Raw genomic sequence first — 21,682 nt, 5'->3', positions numbered from 1 at the left:
CCTTCCCTCCAGCCTCCCTTTGCCAACGCAGAGGTGTTGCATCTCCAGGGGCAGCTGTTATCAGAGTAGGAAGGTTAAAAGAAGGGCTTTACCCACATCCTCTTCTGGCAGTCTGAATTGCCACAAGAGATGGACACAAAGAACATACTCAGAGAACACCCAAAGGCTGCTGGAGGGGGCACATGCCCAGGAGGTACCAGGGGAGGGAGGTCTGGGCAGCCCTTGCTGTCTTAGCTGAGCCAACTCAACCTCCTTGTACTGAGAGGAAACTTGAGTGAGGAACACTGCAAATATCAGCAGATTTTAATTCATACTGCTGTGCAGAGCACAATTCTCTGTCTGGCTTGTTCCCCCCTCACAATCTGCTGCAGCCACCCATCCTCTGAGTGCCTTCTCTGAGCCCAAGCAGAGCTGGGATCCCTGGGTCTGCCCTGGCACAAAATTCCTGCAGGAACTGGAGGAGGAATCTGCCAGGTTTGGGCAGAGCCTCACTCTGCAATGTACAGCAAGGTGCTCAAAGGTGGCCTGAGAGGCTGCCTGAGGAGCTAAAACACCTCCCCATGAGGGCAGGATGTGCTCCTGTGTTTGGGATGTGTCCCTTGTTTGGATCTGTCCCTGTGTTTGGGATCTGTCCCTGTGTTTGGATCTGTCCCCATATTTGGGATATGTCCCTGTGTTTGGGATGTGTCCCTGTGTTTGGATCTGTCCCTGTGTTTGGGATCTGTCCCTGTGTTTGGATCTGTCCCCATATTTGGGATATGTCCCTGTGTTTGGGATGTATCCCTGTGTTTGGATCTGTCCCTGTGTTTGGGATCTGTCCCTGTGTTTGGCTCTGGTGGCTGGGAATGCTGAGGGGTGGCTCTGTGTGTCCTGCAGACAGATCTCTCTGTCCAACACCTGCAGAGGAGTTGATGCCACCGAGGGCAGGCAAACCCAGCTCTGGTTTTAGGCAAGAAGGGCCATTTATGCCCTTTTTGCCCCTCCAGCCCACAGCAGGGCCTTCATGCACATCTTGTTTTTAAGAGCTCTGCCAAGGAGCTTTCCCAAAGAGAAGGCTGAGATGTCAGGAAGGAAAAGCCCTGAGTTCAGGCTGCAGTTTGCAGTTTGGACTTCCTCTGAACTTCATAAATAGAGGACACCTGACATGATATTCATTTACAGTAAGTTTATTTCTCAGTGCATTACATGAAAGGTCTTTGGTATTTGTGGGTCCTTGAATACTGTTCCCACTCTGCTCCGTAAGAAAATGCTGAATACAAAACATTCCATATACAGTAACAAACCCCATAGCAAATAAAGAGAAATAGATATTTTGAACAATAACATAGCAATATGAAAACAGATAAGTAACCATGCAAGAGGTGGAACAAACAGGTTGTGTTTACAACAAACATTAAAGCCTGCCATAAATGAGTTCATCCTGTCAGACAAGATTTATTCTTGCTCTAAGTTAAGAAATTACACGTGATTGCAAGATACTGCCTATGGCTGCCCTATAAAAGACCAAATAGTTGTAAAGCTGATCCCCAGGAGAGAAGCCAGGGCCATTGGCACACATACAAAACACACTGATATAAATAAAAAAGGTACTGTGTAAAATAACTGGTGAAGAAGTTACTATTTCCTTCTGTGGCTGGGAATGTGCCTCGTGAACAATTATAGCACCTTTCAATCCCTTGGTTTCACAGAAAACCAAGAAATCACAGAGACTCTGAGTAGTTTAACCCCTACACCCCCAGTGGAATGTCATCTTGAGTCAGACAGGTGTAAACCTGGAGGAGGATGGGTTTCCAATCATTGCATCAGGAGGGAAGTCCAGAAGCTGGTTGTCTCTGGAAGCCTTTGTCACAGTGCTCAGGGTCCCATGTGACAACAGCTCGTGGCAGACACGGGGAGCAGAGCCCACACAGCACCAGCATGTGCTGCTCCAGGGCTGGGTCTGATTTTTAAGGCCTGGTCTTTGAAAGTTGATGACAAAATGACTCTGGAGTTTGGTGGGAGCAGGTGAGGGCTCTTCTCTCTAGTTAATTCCTGTTTCCCTCGGTTGCTATCAATTCCTTACAGTAAGTGCAAATTAGACCCTCTGGAGAGGAGCATTCCCTGCCTCCCAGGAGTTCCAGGTTGCTGGTGAATGTGAGGGTGCATGACTTGCAAAGGGTTTTTGTTGTGCAATGTGCTGCTTCTGGTTAGCTCAGGGCAAGGAAAACACTACTACTACCAGAGCTGAGCCAAGTAAAAAACACACTGGAGCTCAAACAAACATCAAGAATTTCAAAAAGTCTTGGGGAAAAAAAAAAAAAGGGGGGAAAGAACACACTATGGTATTGCACAGTATGTATGTAAGATAAAGCACTAAACATTTCAATTAAAATATATTTCTAAATGAGCACGCATTCAAAATAAATCCCCCTAAGTTACATAGACATGGCAAGAAGCATTATATGCCCTGGCTGAAATGAACCTCAGGATCCTGCCCATGATGGAGAATGTGGTTGGAGTGGTTTGCTTGGTCATCAATCTCATCAATGTCCATGTGTGAGGCTGTGCTCACCTTTAAATGTCATTAAACTGGGGTGGCACAACAGTGTGGTGCAGCCCTTGTGTGAGTGGTGAGGAATGAAACCCCAGCAGAGAGAGAAAGTCCATCTGGTATAACCCTGCTGTCCCCCATTTAAAGATACAGCACCTCATCAGAGAGATGGGGCTAAACAGAGCAAGGAGAAAAAAATTACATAGCTCATACTATCAATAATAAAAGTGGTCTCAACCCAAACCTGAACAGCCTTTTGACAATTTGCTTGGCAGGATTAATTGCAAACAACTTCCATTAAATTTTCCTTTCATCTTGTCAGTAATTTGTTTTAAATAAGATAAAATTCCACATCCATGTCAGTGTGAATGCCTCAGCAATGTGAGTGACTAAAGCATTTCTTTGAATTCAGAAGACAAACTTGGAGAAAGAAAGATTTCTCTTCCAGTTCAGTGTGAAGCCTCTGAAATGCCAGGGAAGTAAAAATGGCCTAATTTTATTCCCTCTTCCCCAAATTCAACCCTGTAGCTACAGGACCAGTGAAACTGAATTTCCCCATTTCCCTTTTTAAAGATTGCTTTGGTTGGGTTTGGTTCCTGAAGCTGCCATGAGGACAGATTGTTCCTGTGGCCTCAACTACAGCGGGCACCAGCCTGCCCAGTGCAGGAGTTTAGACTGAACTGAGATTTCTCCTCACTCCCCAGGCCTGATTTTCTAACAGCAACTGGGTGATTTATCTCCTGGAAGCCACCAGCGGGGGGTCTTGGAGAGTCCAAGTGATCCAGACCAAGATGGTCCCAATTCACCACAGAGGTAACCAATTCCTTCCCAATTCCTGCACAGGAAGCAGCCTGCATATGAGGAAACATCCTTTTTTTTTTTTTTTTTGACATTCAATTCTTAGATGGAATGATTATTCCAAGAATGTTCCCATGCTTGGCTGGCCACAAACAGAGCTCTTGCCCTGCCAGTAGTGAAGGAGGAACTTGGGCTCTTAGAGCACCACAGACATCCTCAGAGTTAATGCTGGGCTTAGAGTTAATGCTGGGTTTAGAGTTAGTGCTGGGGTTGAAACCAAGATGCATTCAGAGAGCTTTTATTTCCTTCTCCCCAAGGGATTGCAGATACAGGATGGCTCCCTGAGCTCAGGAACCTGCTGGACTTGAGTTTTACTCATTTCCTTGTCTCTCTACACCACAGTTGTAACTCAGGGTGCAGCCAGGGACCCCCCTCCCCGCCAGGCTCCTGCAAAACTCTGGGTTTGTTTTCTGGGAAATTCAATCATAAGCACAGCCTGAACCAGGTGGGCTGAATGAGCCCCACAGCTGGCACTGACCAAGCAGGGGGAGGATGCAAAAGCAGGGCAGGGACTTGCATCCCTGCTGCCTCCAGCACAGCTGGTTGTTATTCAGCTGCCCAGCAGTAAAAGAAGGTTCTGGTGCTTGCTCAGCATCAGCTTGTGCCATATCACCTGGCTGGGGATGGCTGGGTTCCTGAGGAGCAGGGCCAAGTCAAGGCACAGTGGGTGGAAATGCCAGGCTCCAGGCTCTTCAGAGGAAGGATTGGGATTGTCTCTGTTGGTAGCACTGCCACGTCTACAGTGTTTATGGACAGTCAATTTAATGTGGGGCTAATGCTGGGCTGGCAGAGCTCCTCCACTTTTGGCCTCATTTCCAGTGGGCTTTGCCTTGGGAAGATCACTTGGGGTGCTGAACTCAGGGGCTGCAGAGTGTTTTCTTTGGAAAGCCTCTGACAGAAACACTGCAGCAGTGCAGCCCAGCTTGCTCACACAGCTGTGTTCTGCACAGGAACCAGACACACAGGGGCCTTAACACAACTCAATTGGCTCACTTTTGTCCTGGGCTGAATTTGAGAACTGTCAGAATGTGGGAATTAAAAAGTAAAAAACAGTCCAGTCCATTTTGTTGATTAATCTCCCCCTTGTAACAAAAATCACTGTCTACAAGAATGACATCAGCTTGTCTGACCTGGTTAGCACAGCAGGTGAAGTGATTCATTTGTCACTGAAGGGCAGGTTCAACTTCTTAAACCTGGAAGCTGGTACTTCCCCTAAAATAACCAGTTATTGCAAAAAGTAAAATGACTCTGTATTTAACTCCCAGTGCAAGATAAGCTCTTGACAAGACTCTAATTCCCTAGGCTGTGGTTTGCTCCTACACTGTCTCCAGATCCAAATGGTGAGGATATACTCACAAGATTAAAACAAAACACTGTGAAAACATTTTTCCTGATTGCTGTAGGATTAAGAAACTATTGCAAAATATCCTTTTCTGTGAATAGCTACTGCCACCACTTAAATTAATTATCTCTGGATGTATGCACAAGCTGAACACAGTATGGGAAAATTCTTGCACAATTCCATCATATCTCATGCAAACTGCTCTATGTTTTCACAGAAATAGTCTAAACTCTCTGAAGCCAGACAGAAAGCCAATGTTTCCATGAACATTTGCATCAAAAGTCCTTGTTTGGCCAACCACAAATAGAAATAATGTCACTCACATGCAATTAGCAACGTGAAAAGCCAGGATTTTGTTGCTGAAGTCCAGAGAGCCACCTGAATTTTCAGAGCAATACTTTTGAATGTAATTTGTATTCTAATTTGTTCTTTGCTTTAAAGAAATCCTTGCAGGTCGTGCAGGAAATGAAAGCAGATGTCTCCAACTGCAGCAATGGACAAGGCTGAGGCTTGGCTTTGGCTCTGGGTGGGATGGATGGCCTTGGCCAGTTAAGCAGAGCTTTACTGAGTGACTGTCAAGGGCAGTGAGAGAACAAGGGCAGGGTTAAACCCTCGAGGCACAGCCAGGAGGTGCCACTCCTGTAGGCAGCTTCTGAGACACCTGACAACTGCTATTCCAAAGGCAAAACAACAAAATCAAGGAAAACATTCTCAAAACCCTCTCTGAGCTATGGATAAGTCATTCCCTGCAACCAGGGCTCAGAACTGGCCAGGGAAGGAACCCCAGCCACCAACACTGCAGCCTCCCACCCTCTTCATCTGCAGGGTGCAATTAAGCACTGGGTACTGGATCTTTAACTGCAGAACAGGCAGGGAGGACACAGAGATGCTCCTACTTCATCCTGTGGCTTCTCCTTCTGGCTTCAGCATCATCCAGCAGGGAGGAGAGGATCTGGTGGGCCTGGGGCTGCCGGGGTCCTCCTCGCTTGATCTTGGTGCTGCTTCTCAGGGGGGAGCCTGGGATCACATCCTGTCCAGAGCCTGGCTCAATGGAAGACAAAGAGTCTGTAAGGAGAGAAAGTCATGGGAGAGCACTATTTAAAAGGGGAGGCTGAGGAAGACACTCGTGGGCCCTTCTGAGTGGTTCCTCTTGTGGGAGCAGCGTGCTCCTATCGCCGGCCAGGGGCTGTGCACAAATCACAAACGGGACAGGGCTGCTGGGAACGTGCCTGGAGCTGTTTGGTTTTCCAGCATCAGCCTCATTCCATGGTTATGGCAATGGGAAGATGCCACCAGCTCACATCCCAGGCAGCAGACAAAGAACTTAATGTTACAACTCACTTTAAAAGTTTTCTGGCCAATCACACAAAGCAAAAGCACATTGACAATAGTTCCATCCAACCACTATAAGCACACATAACTTTGGTGAAACAATGCTTGCTTATTTCAAATACAATACCTGCTTGTAAGCCTTCAAACACAATGCACAGAGCTCCATTATTAAGCTTAGAACTTCCTAATATCTTGCTAGATAAACTTTTCTGCAGCTTGGGGAGTTATTCTAGACAAGCATTAATACACAGACCATTGTTCTATTTGTCCTTGCTTTTCTACTTCTGACATAATTTTTCTGCTGACCAATCTCATGGCTACTGCTTAGCTCTAATCACAGTTCTGCTCTCTCTGAGGCCTGCCTTTTGCAGCTTCCCCAAAACCCTCTGATTTCATGAATTCCCACAGTCTCCCTCCTGTTTGCTCTCCATGCAGGAAGCAGCTTTGGAGCTACAGCTTTGCTGCCATCACACTTCTCCTGCATGAGATGTTTCCCCTCTGCTCTGCCTGAGGTCTTTGGGGTAAGTGCTCCAGCTGCAGGGCCTGTTCTCCTTTGTAGTTCCATTTCTAATGTTCTGTTCTGTTGTGTTTGTGAAGTCCCCAGGATGAGGTGAGAGATGAGAATCTGACTCCATGTTCTCAGAAGGCTGATTTATTATTTTATTATATGATGTGATATTATATTAAAGAATACTATACTAAAACTCTACTAAAGAAAGAGAGAGGATAAAGACAGAAGGCTTAACAGGAATGAATAATACAAACTCGTGTCTGACGCCTCAGAGTCCAACACAGCTGATGGTGATTGGTCATTAAGTTAAAACAATTCACATGAAACCAATCAAACATGCACCTGTTGGTAAATGATCTCCAGACCACATTCCAAAACACCAAACACAGGAGAAGCAATCAGATAATTTTTGTTTTCATTCTTTTCTGAGGCTTCTCAGCTTCCCAGGAGAAGGAATCCTGGCAAAGGGATTTTTCAGAAAATATCAAAGTGACACTGTTCTTGTATTAATTATGAATTTGCTTGGACTGCAGCAACTACTCAGCACTGCCCACAGACTCCTGGTGTTGGAGGATGAGCTGGTGAGCAGTGATGCTCTTAGGGTTTAAGTACCATTTCCCTCCTAGTAAAGGACATTTGGAGGCACTGAAAAGATTGAATGGAGGGACTGACCCACCCTGGGCTACAGCCAAATAAGCAACAATGCTGGGGATGGATGGTGGCTGTCCCTGCTCCCAGAGCACCTCCAGGTAACAACCTCCTGCTCTTCCCTCAGCTGAACAATTCAATATACACTGCTCTGAGTCACTCTTCAGCAACTGGAGCTGGTGGCTTGATCTGCCTCATCATTTCCAATGTCCCAATTTCTTCTTCCTTCTGCCTCCAGAGGTGGGTGTTTGTGTTTCCCTGCCAGGAGCCCAACGTGCCAGCCTTGGTTTGATCCCACCAGGCAGCGTTTCTGTTTCCAGTGAGATTTTGGCTGCTGGAGGATTTGGGTTCTGTCTGCTGGCACCAAACCCTGCCAAACAATTTGGGCTTTTCTGTGTCCTGCTGGGCTGCTCTCTGCAGCTTCCAGGCCAGGTCAGCTCCAGCTGCCCTCCCAGGGCAGAGGAGAGGTTTGTTTGCTGGGATGTTTTGCCTTGTTGCTTGGGTGGCTGTGGTTTTGGAAACCACACTCAGTGGGAAGTTTCTTGGGAAAATGAGAGCATGGGATTGGCATTTCTGAGTGGGGTTTTAAAGCTGGGCTGCCCCAGGACCTGTGGTCAAATCCTTAACACCTACACTGGGAACATGACCAGACAGTTGGTGCTGGGTGATTTAAACCTCTGTGGTGCCTTTCAGTCCAGGGAGGTCTGTGCTCAAGGAAAATACTTTCTGTTATTTAATGTCTTTTTCTCTTTGTTTGTTGGGCCCTTTTTAACCATATACACAAAAATGAATATAATTGCACAAGGAAAATATGCCTTACTTTCCAAGTTCCCTTTCTAAACAGTATTTTTTTTTAGGTCCTAAAATATGTGTGAAGTGAAAGAATGGAACTATTTCAAAAGCACAGAGTAGGAATATGATTATCAATACTTATGGGACAAAAAACCCCTAAAGTCATACAATATAGGTGTTTAAATATGACCTAACCACAGTGCACAATTAAAAAACATCCATTTTTGCTGATGCAGTTACACTGGTACAGAAGTACACATGAGTGTAAATAACTCATCTCCATCCCAAGCAGTAACAGATCAATACAAATGGTTTGCTGAAATGACTGTTTCAAAATAACAGCAGCACATGCCTTGCTGCTGCTGTATTTCCAAAGAGAATGTGAAAAAAAGCTAAATCAGGCAGTTCTGCTGGGGCAAGGTGTGTGAACCCCAGTGCCAGGGTCTGCAGAACATTCCTAAGGATGGGATTTTTTGCTTTGTACCACTATAAATGAAGGTACAAAGTAAAAGCCAAAGGAGGCCCAGACTCTGGGTCTTGTAAATCCCCTTTTCTAATGGACTCATCCAGGGAATCCCCCTTTCCCTCCTCCCTGGAGATCACCCCAGCTGGCATGGGCTGCTGCCTAGGAAATCGAGTGGGATCTCCCTGGTACCTACATCAGCTCAAAGCAAAGCAGCTTTTTATACATTTCTATACAGAATGTATAAAAATACATTTTTCTACCCTTGGATTGAAAACGTGAAGTGAAGCAGGATTAGAGCAGAGGTAAGGTCAGGGTGAGTGTGGCTGAATCATGGAGTTGTGATTCAGGGTTTCCCAAAAAGCTTATGCTGTTGCTGCCTGTTGCTTTTGGAAAGAGAACTTGGAACCTCCAAGGGCACAGAGGAGGCCACAGAGCAGAGCAGGCTCCAGGCCAGCCATGCCCTGGCACTGGAAGGGTCCAGCAGCAATTCCATCCCAGCACTGCTGGCTCCAGACAGGGCTGGGATCCCAAAGTGCTGCCTGAAGTGCTTGGGATGGAGTTACTGTGCAGTGAGGCTCTGGCAGGACTGCTGGGCATTTCAGCTATTCCCATAGCTTAAACCAATAGCCAAAGGCCACATCCCAATAAAAGTGGGTGCTGATCAGAGGGGAGGTGTGAGGTGGGCTCATAAGCAAGGCCAGGAATGAGGTTCCACATGTCAAGGACAGAAAAGTGCTCTGGGACTTGCTCAGTGCCATGGAGCAGGTTTGCTGCTCACAGGCTGGGACAGCAGAGCCAAACATTTTGTCTCTAACTGTGTTTCTGAAACACAGAAGGTGTTTGTTATTCTAGCACAGCAGGTTTTGGCAGCTGGGAGAGAATTGATCCTTGGCTACCCCAAAAGGAGCAGTCTGGCAATAACCAACTCCTGTGACAATAACCAACACCACCCTGTGGTCAAGGGAAGAGAACATTCTTTAAGGAATGACGTACACACTGTCCCAGTGATGGGAGAGCCAACAGCCTCAAGAGATCACAAAAATCTATCTGAATGTACAACATGTGGGACTTCCTTTAAATCTGAATGTGAAAATAGGTTTCTTGTAAGTTATGATCTCAAAATGTTCAGGGATCACTGATTTTCAGGGTGGCATGGCAGCTCTGTCTGGCCTTTCTCTGCAAAACCTGGTGCTGCACAAAGCAAGGGCCTCAGAGGTGTTCAAGTCACTTGGAAGATGCTGTTAACAGGATTAAATGATCTGGCCTAAAGACTTGAACAAGCAGCTCTGTGGGAAGCTGGTGGATGATCTGTGCCACATGGCTTGAGCTGCTGCTCATGACTTGGCTGCCTGAGCTGTAACAAAAATCACTGTAAGGGTCATTTCACCTGCTACTGGAAAGCCAGAGGAAGTCGTACAGCTGCTGGAACTCAACTCAAAACTAAGTTGTGGTATCTAGTTTTGAAAATGGGGCTTGAACAGACACCAGAGAGCTCAGGAGAGTGGGAGGATGTTTAACCACAAGCCTGAGCAGAGCCCTGGTTCCCTGGAGAAGAAAACCTTAGCAGGGCTTACCATGAATTCCTATCATGTGCTCAAGGATCAATACCCTCTCAGCTAAAATCTTCAGAGCCTCTCGAAGCTGTTGGACTCCTTCCCCCTGCAAGAAAGAAAACCAAACTAGCATTGGAATGGGTTGCAGAATAGGCTTCTTGTCCATAATGTCACTTTCATAGCGCCAAACTCTGCAGTGTGGATGTTTAAAAATGAAAAGATGCAAAAGAGGAGATAACCTAAGCAGGAGTTCAGGAGAAATCCCTGTTCAAAGAGCTCCTCAGGCTGTAGTTTGTTGTCCTTGTCACCTTAGGTGTGGGCTTGAAGGGCCAAAGAGATGTTGGGAAGTATTTGAGGGATTGAGAGCAGAGATGTGAGAACTCCAGTGCTCTGCACTTGCAGTTTGATCTCTTCTGGCAGTCTGTCCCTCAGCAGCTGGGAGGGACAATAGGGAAGCAATTCCCAACCAGCTCCATGTGACAGAACAACCTCTGGGGACTGAGGTGTTCAAGAATGTGGTGACAACACGGCCAAGGAAACCTCACAGACCAGGGTTTCTGGCACACATTAAATTCAAACCCAAGGCACACTTGCTCTGCACATTTAACTGGGGACTCATCCTCTGGTCCCCCGAAACCCACCTGTCACAGGGCTGAAGGACAGCAAAGTGACAAAACCAAAAGTAAAACAGTAGAAACACATCCTTACATCAGCACCTTTGTCACCTTCCTCACCCTTCTTGCCTGGTTCACCCTGAAACAAAGGAAGGAAACTTGGTTACATGTGGCTGAGGAGCCTTCCAGGAGCCCTTGGACCCCTCCCCACCAAAGGAGCAAATTAAAGAAGCATTTCACCAGCAGCAAACACATGGACCTTCATGCCAAGGGCCAAAGTGCTCTCCTGAGCTTTGCCCTGGCTCCTGTCAGCTTCCCAGGAGGTCACCACCACTTCTAACACAAATGAACTTGTCCAGGAGTGGCCAAGCTGCAGGAGGAGCCACCTGCCATGGCCTGGGCCCCAGAAAGGCCACAGACATCTCACTGGGGTCTCAGTGAACAACACTGTATGCTAAACCACAGATAAACTGCTCCTTTCCCACAAACATGGACATGTTCACCTTGATTTAGAACAGAAACCCCTCCATTCTGCTTTCATTAATTAGTCACATCACTTTCTGCCTCTGAAGATGCTCATTAAGCTTTTCTTGAGCAAAGATCTCTCTGTGCAGTGAACATTGCTCCCATGTTTCCCCCCAGCCAGGAAGTTCATGCACTTTCTGAAGAGCAGATGACAGGGAGAGATTCAACCACTCTAAACCACTCTAACCACTAAACCTAAAACAAAACTAACAATCTAGAACAGAGTGGGAAGACTTGGCCTCCTCAAACTTGTGGGACATCCCTGAGATATTTGCAAAGCAGAGGTGAGCACAGGAGGAAGCACCAAGGAAAAGGTTGTGTGAATTGTATGAAATGATGAGGTGGAACCAAGAAAGAGAGATGAGAACACTCCCAGAGGCTCTGGGGCTTCTCTGGAAGCTGCCAGCCAAAAAGAATCCCAATTTTGTCCACTAGATGTCTGCCAGCCAGCCTTCACCACCGTTGGTTTGTTTCCACTGGCCATATGTGCCAGTGCAGACATCTCCTCTGGGCATCTGTTCAGGTATTGCCAAAAAAAATCATTTGGAGACATCTCTTAACCTCATTACAGGGTTTCCAGCTCAGCTTGGCCAGCCAAGGTGCAGGAGGGAGTTGAGAGCAGCTGATGGACTCTGAGCTGTTTAACTGTGCCCACCTTTGGGCTCTGCTGCTGCCAGGAGCTCCTGTGTGTGCCCAGCTCTGGCCAGAGGGAAATGCAGGCAGAGCACAGCCCCTCTGATGCCCCCCTGGTCACATCAGCACTGTGCTTTACACCAGGGCATGCTTCATTTGCAGAGGGGTTTGTTCAGGTGAGGATGTCTATGGAACAAATGTCTGGAGCTCTGCTCTGTCAGAGCTCAGCTCTGAAGCAGCTCAGACTGTGCTCAGCTCTGAAGCAGCTCCAGGCCAGCCAGAGCCACCTGCAGTGCCAGGCACCAGCCCCACCTGAGCCTGGCACCACCCAGGAGTGCAGCACTTACAGGAAGTCCCTTAATGCCCCTCTCTCCAGGCAGACCTGCTTGCCCCTGTTGGAAATAAAGGCAGTGTCATTAGGAGATACTTTGCCACTTGACAAGAACACAGTGTAATTTTTACTAGTGGAATTAAGATGGCTTAATGAAAAAAAACCCTTACACTTGGGATAATGTGTAAAAAAAATTCCTCTCCCTTGACATTATCACTTAGAGACAGCAAAAGGGGGTTATGGTTTTCTGTCAAATATCAGCTCCAAATCCCATCAGCTCTGGAGGAGCTGGGTTGGATACAGAGCTCCTGAGCTCAGTGCCCTCTCTGTAAGACGATTAGCAGGTTTTCTGAACTTTCCAGCAGTCAGTTACATTACAGCAGGAAGGAATTTGGCTGGAGATTTGTTCCTTACAAAGACACTGCATTCTTCCCTCTGGTAGAAGTGCTGGGCTGCTGCTGCCCCAGCCAGAACAGAGCCCAGGACTCCCACCAAGCACTGATTTAATCTGCTCCTGCTCCACACACCCCACAGCTACTGATCAAAACACAGGAACAATATTTTGGTTGGTTTGTTTCTTTCTCCTGCTGTGCTAATTTTCACATTGTTCACAGTGAGGGGTTTTTGTTGTTTTTTTAAAAATTATTTTATTTTTTCTTTAAGAGAAACAGTTTGAACTAGTGTTGGTTTGGGGCAGAATGAAATGCTGTTGAACTGAACCCTGGAGCAGCTGGGGCAGGGCAGAACCCCTGACCAGGAGAGCAGTTACAGGTTATTTAGTGAGAAAGCAGGAGCTTGGGAAGAAGAGGCAAAATGTAAAAGCATTCAGAGAAATCCATTAATGAAACAGCCACATTTTCCCCTGGCTCTCCTCCTGCAGACACACACAGCAACAAACCCATCTTTTTTCCCCCCAGGAAAGACCTACATATATGGTGGCAGATTTCTGCAGTGGAAAGGGAGAGCTGCTGGGTGTGTGTCCATCAAATTTGTACAAAACCAAGGGGCACCTACAGATCATTCCCTTGGAATGAGCTCCTAAGGAATGCCTTTTCAGCACCAGGAACAGACCCCTATGGACAGGGAGGAAAGCCCAGACTGTCAGGTGCTCCCAGTATCTTCCAAGGGAAATACTTGGATTCTGCACTGGAGGGAGGAAAGCTTGTGAAAAAGCACAGGCTAGAGACAAAATCTCAGAGAGGAGCACAACAACAGACTGAAAATACATAAACAGCCTGTGCTCCATGTCCAGGAGGAACAGAAAGGATGTTATCAGCTTAAAGGGGATCAAAGGATATTTAGGCTGGATGTTGGCAATATCTTTTATCCCAGGCCTCCCTGGCTGTTGCTCTGAAGAGTGCCTGGAGATGCTGGGAGCCTCCCTGGCTGGCAGTGCCTGGGATGAGCAGAGGCTGAGGGTGAGCAGCACACAGAGCTGAGCCATCCAGGGGCTGTGCTCTGACTGCTGCAGGTCTCCCCCACATCTGTTCTCTCCAAGATTAAGCAGGAAGAATGTATAATACATTTTCTCAAATCTCAGTGGATGTTGTAAACCCCCCCTCCCCTCTGCTTTTCTTTGCAGCTGCACAGCTCCTCTGCTCGAGCCCTCATTTTTAGCCACCAAACCCAAAACTGCAGCATGTAGTTGTCAAAACCAGCATTCAAAGCCACACTCACAAAAGACAAAAAGCACACAGAGCATCCTACAGAAATTCTGACAGAAAAAGCTGTCAGCTTCCCTTTCCACACTAACTGGAAATATGGGGTTTTTTTTCCTTTTTATCAAGACATTTTGATATTTGAAAATCTCATCTGTCCCAAACCTAAGAGGAGAATTACGATTCTAAATCCCTAGCAAGGAGGGAAAAAAACCAAATTCTAAGGGATCTGTCAGGAGTGAATGGACACAATGCAACAGGATTTTGTTTCAAAATAAGTGTAGTAATAATATGGTATATTAGTAGTAATTTTAGTGATATGGCTGACCACAAACTACAGCAAAATGTTAAATAAATCATTGAGGAAGAGTTTTATCAGTTTCCTGGATGGAAATGAGACACTTTGCCACAAAACATGCCCTTCTATTTTTCAGCTGAAATAGAGATTGAATGGCAATGAGATGTAGTTTGTAATCTGTGCATCCATCTCAGCAGTTCAGGCTTTGCTCTCTACCAGAATCTTGAATCCTAGTCCCAGAACTCCCCCAGTCTGCAACCTATTTGTAAAGCCAAGTCATGCCCAAACTGGCTGAGCTGCACAAGGAAAATGTTAAAAAAATGACCAACAGCCACTCTGTCTTTCAGGGAACTGCAAGTGATTTCTTGTAAGAACAGGACCAAGCACCCAAAACTAAAGTATAACAGAGATTTCCAAAGGCAGGTGTGCCCCACCCTCAGATATCTGCTGCTCCTGATGCCTCAGGAGGGGTGAAACAAGCACCTTGCACAGTCTGCACAGAGGAGCAGTTTGTCTGCTGCTGGTTATTCCCAGGAATTTGAGAAGTCAGCACATTGGAGTTCACTGATCTGCATTTCCCTGTCCTGGCTCTTTCAGGCATCCTCTGCTCTGCTGGATTGGAAGGGGAGCAGGAATGCAGAGGAGGTTCTGTCATGGGGGAATCACACACCTGCAGCTCCCCTTTACCCCCATCTGTGGGACAGGAAACCTGGGAGGAAAGGGAGCTTGTCTCCCACAGCTGTGGCAGTGCAGCCACCACTGCAGTCACCCATCACTTCAGAGGAACCAGCCAAGGTTTTCCTCCTTGTCCTTGTCCCCTCCTGTGGCTCTCTCCATGCTGGGCTCTCAGTGGCTCTCCACAGTCCATGGTGCCCATCACACACCTAAGGGCTGATGATCCTCTTCCACCCACTCCACTCCCAAGAGATTTTGTGCTCCTAGACTCACCCAGAGATTTCAGACCATGACCTTTTGGCAATTCAGCTGGACAGAAGCAGCCAAAGGCCCAAATGCCCCTTTCAAAGCCTTCCCAGTGCTTGAATGCTGGGCTGGGAATCTGTCACATTTACACCCTTGTCAGATATTTCTCTGGTAGTTCCTAAACTTCACCAGTTTGGAATTAACATTCAAACAGCCTTTTTGTTCTCTGTTTGGTTATCAGCACTGAGGACTGAGGCACATGAACTTTAGGAACATGACTTCAGTATTCCAAATATGTTAAGAACATCATTAGACCTGGGGAATGACTTTGGTTCAGGAAAAGTCAGGTGAGTTTTTAAAGCCTCAGTGCCACAGAAGGAAGAGCTCAGTTAGACCTCTGAAAGCACTCCACACTAAACAGCTTTGGCTGGTGGAAGAAAGTTGGTCTCCACAGGCCTTTATACACCATGCCTTTGCTCCCTCTTTGGGGTAGCAAATCTAAATTAGCAAATCTAAATTAGCAAATCTGCTAATCTCTTTGGGGAATACCTGACTTTGCAAGGAATTCAACTCTTTCTCTGTACAGGAAACCTCATCTTAGTTCTTGCAGAAACCCCAGGAACTCTGCATTCAAAGCTGGTGGAGGCTGTGGTCCCACTGCATCTGTGAGACCTGTGCTGTGTATAATTGCACAGCCCCCAGATGCTGTGGGAATCTCCCTGGGCCTGTAAAACCTTACTCTCTCTCCTCGGTCTCCTTTGGATCCTTTTGGTCCAGGCTGTCCTGGAGATCCTGGCAAGCCCTAGAAGAGATGCAGAATGAGAGGGAATTAATTTCTACTGTGCAACCTTTGTGTAGGTGTAGTGAATACATTTCCCAGTGATCCTCAGCTCCTGAAAACCTCATACACCCATTAAGCAATTGGGCTGGATTCTCTTTTTCCCTCAAGCAAACACAACAGGAGCTCTGTTTGCAGATATCCCAAGCCCTGCACTTTCTGCAGATCCCTCTGTTTGGTTCTTTTAATGCACTGCAGGCCCCTGATGTAACATTTTTTTGGGGTCAGTATGACAGGACAGTTCTTGTTCTCAGTTACCAAGAAGAAATTAATACACAGGTAGTATGTTTAGCTTAAAAATCCCCACTGCTTCCCCCTGCTTCTTAATTGCCTCAGTGGGTGGCAGGAGCAAGCACACATACCTGAAAATTAATTGGATTGTGTAGTGGAAATTATTTTGAAGCTATTCACTCACCCTAATAAACAATTTTGAAATTAAGCCCAATCTGTGCTAATAATTTTACTCCCTGGGTTGAACAAATCTATAAAGCAGTCACCAGTGGCTAAGAAGGGCACAGTCTCCAGATTTCTACTAATTGAACTGCTATGCAGAAATCGATCCAAATTCTTCACTTATCCACCCAGAGAAGCCACAGTTATTAACCAGACCAAGAGAGAACAATATTGTTTGTTTATATTCAGCCTGCCAGCTCTCCTTCTCCCCACAGCCACGTACAAGATGCTTTTTTTCCACCTCAAGTGACTTGCACGTTGTCTTGGAGGCTGCAGAAGTGAGTCTGGAGCTCCCCTGCAGGCCACTGGGGATTTGAGCCAGCCTGGTTTGGACCAGCTCCCCAAAATCCCCACCCACACCAGCACCAGAGAAATGGGAAAGGAGCAGAGCAGTGAGGAGCTCAGGCCCAAGGAGGTGGCACACGTGTCATTTAAGGGTGCAGATGAGGAGCCCTCTCCCATTTCAGCTGGGAGCCAGCTGTGCTCGTCAGGCATTGCTCCCTGCCTGCAGCCAGCCCCACCAGCTCAGCTGAGCTCCCCACCAAGCATTCAGAGACTTAGGCCTGGCTTAGGAGCTCCCCTGGGGCTGCCAAACAAGGTGGGGCACAGACCAGGCTTGGCCCCACGTCAAACATGCAGCATGGACAAAGCCCAAGTGTCCAAAGCATCCTTTGCCCCTGACAGCTCCCAGCAGTGTGTGGTGAGACAGGGATGCTCAAGAACTCTGAATTCCACAGTGCAAAAATAAAAGGCTTACAGTGTGTGCTGCATGTCAAAAAGCCAGACTCTGCTGCAGAATCTCCTTATGAATTGTGAATTACCTTATATTTAATGATGTTAAACTGCAGCTGTCATTTGGCTGCCAAATCTCTCACTGTGTGTGTGTCTATCTGGAGTTTCTCATTGTTCTCCAGAGTATTTCCTAATTGAAAGGATTCTGCTACACTGGCAAACTTTGCCTAACCTGTTGTTCATTGCTTCTTCAAAGTGGTTAATAAACACATAGGAAAAATCTTCTCTCTCTGTTTTCAGTTCCAAACCTCCTCTTACCAGATCTGAGTTACATCCCTCTATAAAGTTATTTAACCTTTCTCTGTGCTCTCCAGTCATGTGGGATGCCTTTGAAAAATTTGATGCTGCTGTTTTACCTCCACATTAAGCAATATTCTTCCCAAAACTGAGTCCCTTTGTATCAGGCAACCACAGTTTGGAGCAGTTTGGCAGTTCCCTATTCATGACTTCACTTCTTTCCATTTAATCAGCTTTTTCCATCCATGTGAGTACTGTGCCCTTCTTCTACCATAAATTCTTTGGAGTGAGTTTTTCCCACTCCATTATTATCTCTCCCCTCCACAATGTTTTTATCAATAAATAATCAAACTGATGGGAATTTGTGATATTTTTCTTGAATAGAAAGTGCTATGTCTGGAAAAGTAGGCTTAACACGTTCACTCTGGTGAATTGGTGAATTCCCATTGATGCATTTTTGTTCTTTTTACGTGTTCCACAGGAAATGCAGAGTTTTTTCTATCACTGTCTTAGTAAAGCCCATGTCAGATCCTTTGCGTCAACTCAGGCCACAGTGAAATGTTTTGACAGAGCAGCAGCACAGTGTGTTGTTGTGATTAAGGGAAAATCTGGAAAGCACAACCATTTCAACCTCTTAATCCAGAATGAGAAAAAGGAAATAAATCACAGAAAAAGGAATTAAATCACAGAATTTAATGGGGAACAAAGCAGCAGATCTAAGATTACTGTCCCTCCTTGTGCATGGGATGATGTTTCACCCCTGACCCCCCTCTGCCCTTCACCCCAAAGCACCAAAGCACCTTACTTGTGATCCAGGGGCTCCAATGGGTCCTGGGGGCCCTTTGGGTCCTGAAGCACCTGGTGGCCCTGGTGGGAATCATAATTGGAGACAATGTTAAGGAGACTTAGGGAAGAACCCTAAATTCCAAAGGCATGCACTTCTTCCATCTTCTGCTGAGTGTCTCAATGAGTGAGAACCCTTCACCAAACACTGGATTATTACTGGACACCCCCATCCTGACAGAACATCCCGGGGGGATGTTAGAGCTCTGGGAGGAAAAAAATGGTGGAAATAGGCAGGAAGGATGTCAGTAACATCCACTTTTCCATTCCTTAAAATGCAGCTTTTGAGAAAACTTGAACTAGATCCATGGAACAGCTCCATGAGACACTGCAGGTGCTGGTCCTGGAGCAATCTCAGGTGGCAAGAGAAGCCCCAGGGCTGCTGCACTTGGTCAGAGATAGGAGAGGCTGAGAGGGGCAAAGCAAAGCTCTCTCCTGGTCTTCACTCACTGCAGTGGCAATAAATTAATTTCAAATCTGTACCACAGGAGAGCTGCTTCCAGGATGAGTTAAGCACCATCTAAACAGGTCAACCTGTCTCACACAGTGACTTAACAGATTCATTCCTTTTGAAAAAATAATTATATTTCAACAGTAGCTGTTAAATTATACCTGCAGATGGGAGACAGGATATTTGCTTAGCCTGAACTTAGCAATACTCCTCTCTGCTTTAGCTGTCACAACCCTTGAGATGAAACAATGTGGACATTATACACAAAGTACAGCTGAATCAGCCTCAATCATTAATGCACCATACAAATGCTTAAGTCAAGGAATAAAGGAATTGAAGGATAAATGAAAGGCCCTCATAATGAAAGGAGAAGCCTTTTCTGCAACTAATGGGAGTTGACTCCTAAATATGCATCATACAGGGAAGTGCTGACGTTTGCAGGAATATTATCATTTAAGCCACCCATCAGCACAGAGAGAAAGAAGGCTTGTCACTGAATTTTCATCTCAGATTCTGATTTCAGTTACACTGGTGAAAATCTGGAATTGCTCAGACTGGCTCCAAAGTCTTCACAGAGACCACAGAGCCTCTGGCCAGCCCCTGCTTGGTGCAGCTCTGCAGGGACAGCATAGGTCTGCAGCAGGGGGAGAACAACTCTGCTCTCAGGAAGGAACCACTGAACAAGGTACTTTGAAAAACAGCTTTTAATCAGCCCTTTTCTCAAGATGTAAAGGTCAAACAATCAGCCACCATCAACAGATAAAAACCCAGTTACTTCTTGCCAGTGAGGAGCCCTCTCCTCCCCTGCAGGCACCCACGGACCATCCCCTCTCCATCAGAGGGGCTTTGCCATCCTCCCCCCTGCCAGCCCCAGCCCACCCTGAGCCCAGCTCCAGCCCAGCCCCAGCCCCAGCCCAGCCCCGGCCCAGCCCCAGCCCAGCCCAGCCCCGGCTGTCACCTGGTGGCCCCACGGGCCCCGGGGCTCCCCGCGGGCCGGGCAGTCCTGCCAGGATGGTGTCGATGACGGTGGAGGCCAGCTGGGCTTCTCCATCTGCGGGCAGAGCACAGCCAGGGTCACAGATCGTCCCGAGCCCAGCCGGGATCACAGTTAGTGCCGAGCCCAGCCGGGATCTCAGTCTCAAGCCCAGCCGGGATCTCAGTTAGGGTCGATCCCAGCCGGGATCTCAGTTAGACTCGAGCCCAGCCGGGCTCTCAGCTAGTCCCGAGCCCAGCCTTGGTCTCAGCTAGTCTCGATACCAGCCTTGCTCTCAGCCAGTCCCGATCCCAGCCTTGCTCTCAGCTAGTCCCGATCCCAGCCTTGCTCTCAGCTAGTCCCGAGCCCAGCCTTGCTCTCAGCTAGTCCCGAGCCCAGCCGGGCTCTCAGCTAGTCCCGAGCCCAGCCGGGCTCTCAGCTAGTCCCGAGCCCAGCCTTGCTCTCAGCCAGTCCCGAGCCCAGCCTTGCTCTCAGCCAGTCCTGAGCCCAGCCTTGCTCTCAGCCAGTCCCCATCCCAGCCTTGCTCTCAGCTAGTCCTGAGCCCAGCCTTGCTCTCAGCTAGTCTCGATCCCAGCCTTGCTCTCAGCTAGTCCCGAGCCCAGCCTTGCTCTCAGCTAGTCTCGATCCCAGCCTTGCTCTCAGCTAGTCTCGATCCCAGCCTTGCTCTCAGCTAGTCCCGAGCCCAGCCTTGCTCTCAGCCAGTCCCCATCCCAGCCTTGCTCTCAGCTAGTCCCGAGCCCAGCCTTGCTCTCAGCCAGTCCCGAGCCCAGCCTTGCTCTCAGCCAGTCCCCATCCCAGCCTTGCTCTCAGCTAGTCCCGAGCCCAGCCTTGCTCTCAGCCAGTCCCGAGCCCAGCCTTGCTCTCAGCCAGTCCCCATCCCAGCCTTGCTCTCAGCTAGTCCCGAGCCCAGCCTTGCTCTCAGCTAGTCCCGAGCCCAGCCTTGCTCTCAGCCAGTCCCCATCCCAGCCTTGCTCTCAGCCAGTCCCCATCCCAGCCTTGCTCTCAGCTAGTCCCGAGCCCAGCCTTGCTCTCAGCCAGTCCCGAGCCCAGCCTTGCTCTCAGCCAGTCCCCATCCCAGCCTTGCTCTCAGCTAGTCCCGATCCCAGCCTTGCTCTCAGCCAGTCCCGAGCCCAGCCTTGCTCTCTCCGCGATGCTCTGGCGCCCGTCGCTGGCCGCGGGCCGGCAGTGCTGCAGATGCTGAATTCGGGCTCCTGGAGCACCTGCCCCTGCTCTCCAAGGGCTGTTGAGGAGGAGGTTTTACAGCGACTTCTGTGAGCCACAGAGAAGTCTGATAAGAGGATCCGTGTTTGCCCCTGAAAGAACTTTCTACCAAGGTCATTGATACAGAAACCAAAGAAGAAAGAAGGATAAATAAGAGAAACCTGCAAGTGCCTGTTCCAATAGCACTTTGTTGTCTTTCCTGACCAATGAGAACAGTGTAAACTAATGAGTTTGGTAAGGATGTATAAAAAGCATGCATGCTATAATAAAAACAGGTTTGAAGCCTTCTGAAAATTGAGTGTTGCTTTGTATTGTCTCCATCACAACCACGACAGGCTGTGACCTCTCATCCTGCAGAGCTGCTCCTCTCACCCCTGAGAACCCCAGACAAGCTGTGCTTCCTCTCCAAACCTTGGTACAATCCTGCCTTGGAATGACTGACCCCAGACTGGCCATCCCCACCACAGCCCTGCCTTGTGGCTGCCTGGCAGGGGAAGGGTGTGGGGCTCCCTCCTGCCTGGCACCAGGACCTGCTGAGCCTCCCTGGCAGCACAGCCCCAGCCCAGCCAGCTCACCTGGGCAGGAGCTGCTGGGAGGTGCCCTGAGGTCTAAGGATGCAGGGAAGGCCAGGGATGGGTGTGCTCTGCCCCCTCCTTGTGCTCAGGAAGCTTTCCTGCCAGTTAGGATTATTTTAGGTGTTCAGCAGGGCAGGTTCACTGAGCTCTGGGAAATGGAGAGAAATGGGAGTGGAGCAGGGAAGGGAAAGCCAGCAGCAGGAACTGGAGGAGTTTTGTGCTTTTGCACATCTTTCTCAGCTCTCTCCAGTCAAGAATAAAAGCCA

General features: G+C 47.9%; 1 protein-coding gene across 9 annotated transcripts in view; it reads right to left on the bottom strand.

The window, feature by feature from the left end:
• Positions 1–1,150: 1,150 nt before the first annotated feature.
• COL26A1 (collagen type XXVI alpha 1 chain) overlaps positions 1,151–21,682 on the bottom strand; it is a 176,811-nt gene continuing 156,279 nt past the window's right edge. For 4 of the 9 annotated variants that reach the window (XM_059866000.1, XM_059866005.1, XM_059865999.1 and 1 more), the window contains 7 exons: positions 19,585–19,677; positions 18,138–18,199; positions 15,752–15,814; positions 12,152–12,196; positions 10,741–10,785; positions 10,054–10,138; positions 1,151–5,795 (listed from right to left, as the gene is read on the bottom strand). In XM_059866000.1, coding sequence (XP_059721983.1) covers positions 5,623–5,795; positions 10,054–10,138; positions 10,741–10,785; positions 12,152–12,196; positions 15,752–15,814; positions 18,138–18,199; positions 19,585–19,677 — 566 coding nt within the window. In that variant the 3' untranslated portion in view covers positions 1,151–5,622. Of the gene's footprint in view, positions 5,796–10,053; positions 10,139–10,673; positions 10,786–12,151; positions 12,197–15,751; positions 15,815–18,137; positions 18,200–19,584; positions 19,678–21,682 lie in introns of all 9 variants that reach the window. The other 5 variants (XM_059866001.1, XM_059866007.1, XM_059866006.1 and 2 more) reach the window with 5 other exon arrangements.

This window comes from Haemorhous mexicanus, chromosome 22 (genome assembly GCF_027477595.1).
Source record: "Haemorhous mexicanus isolate bHaeMex1 chromosome 22, bHaeMex1.pri, whole genome shotgun sequence".
NCBI classification, from domain to species: domain Eukaryota; kingdom Metazoa; phylum Chordata; class Aves; order Passeriformes; family Fringillidae; genus Haemorhous; species Haemorhous mexicanus.
The sequence above is the reverse complement of the archived record's forward strand: the minus strand, read 5'-3'. Positions and strand labels throughout refer to the sequence as shown.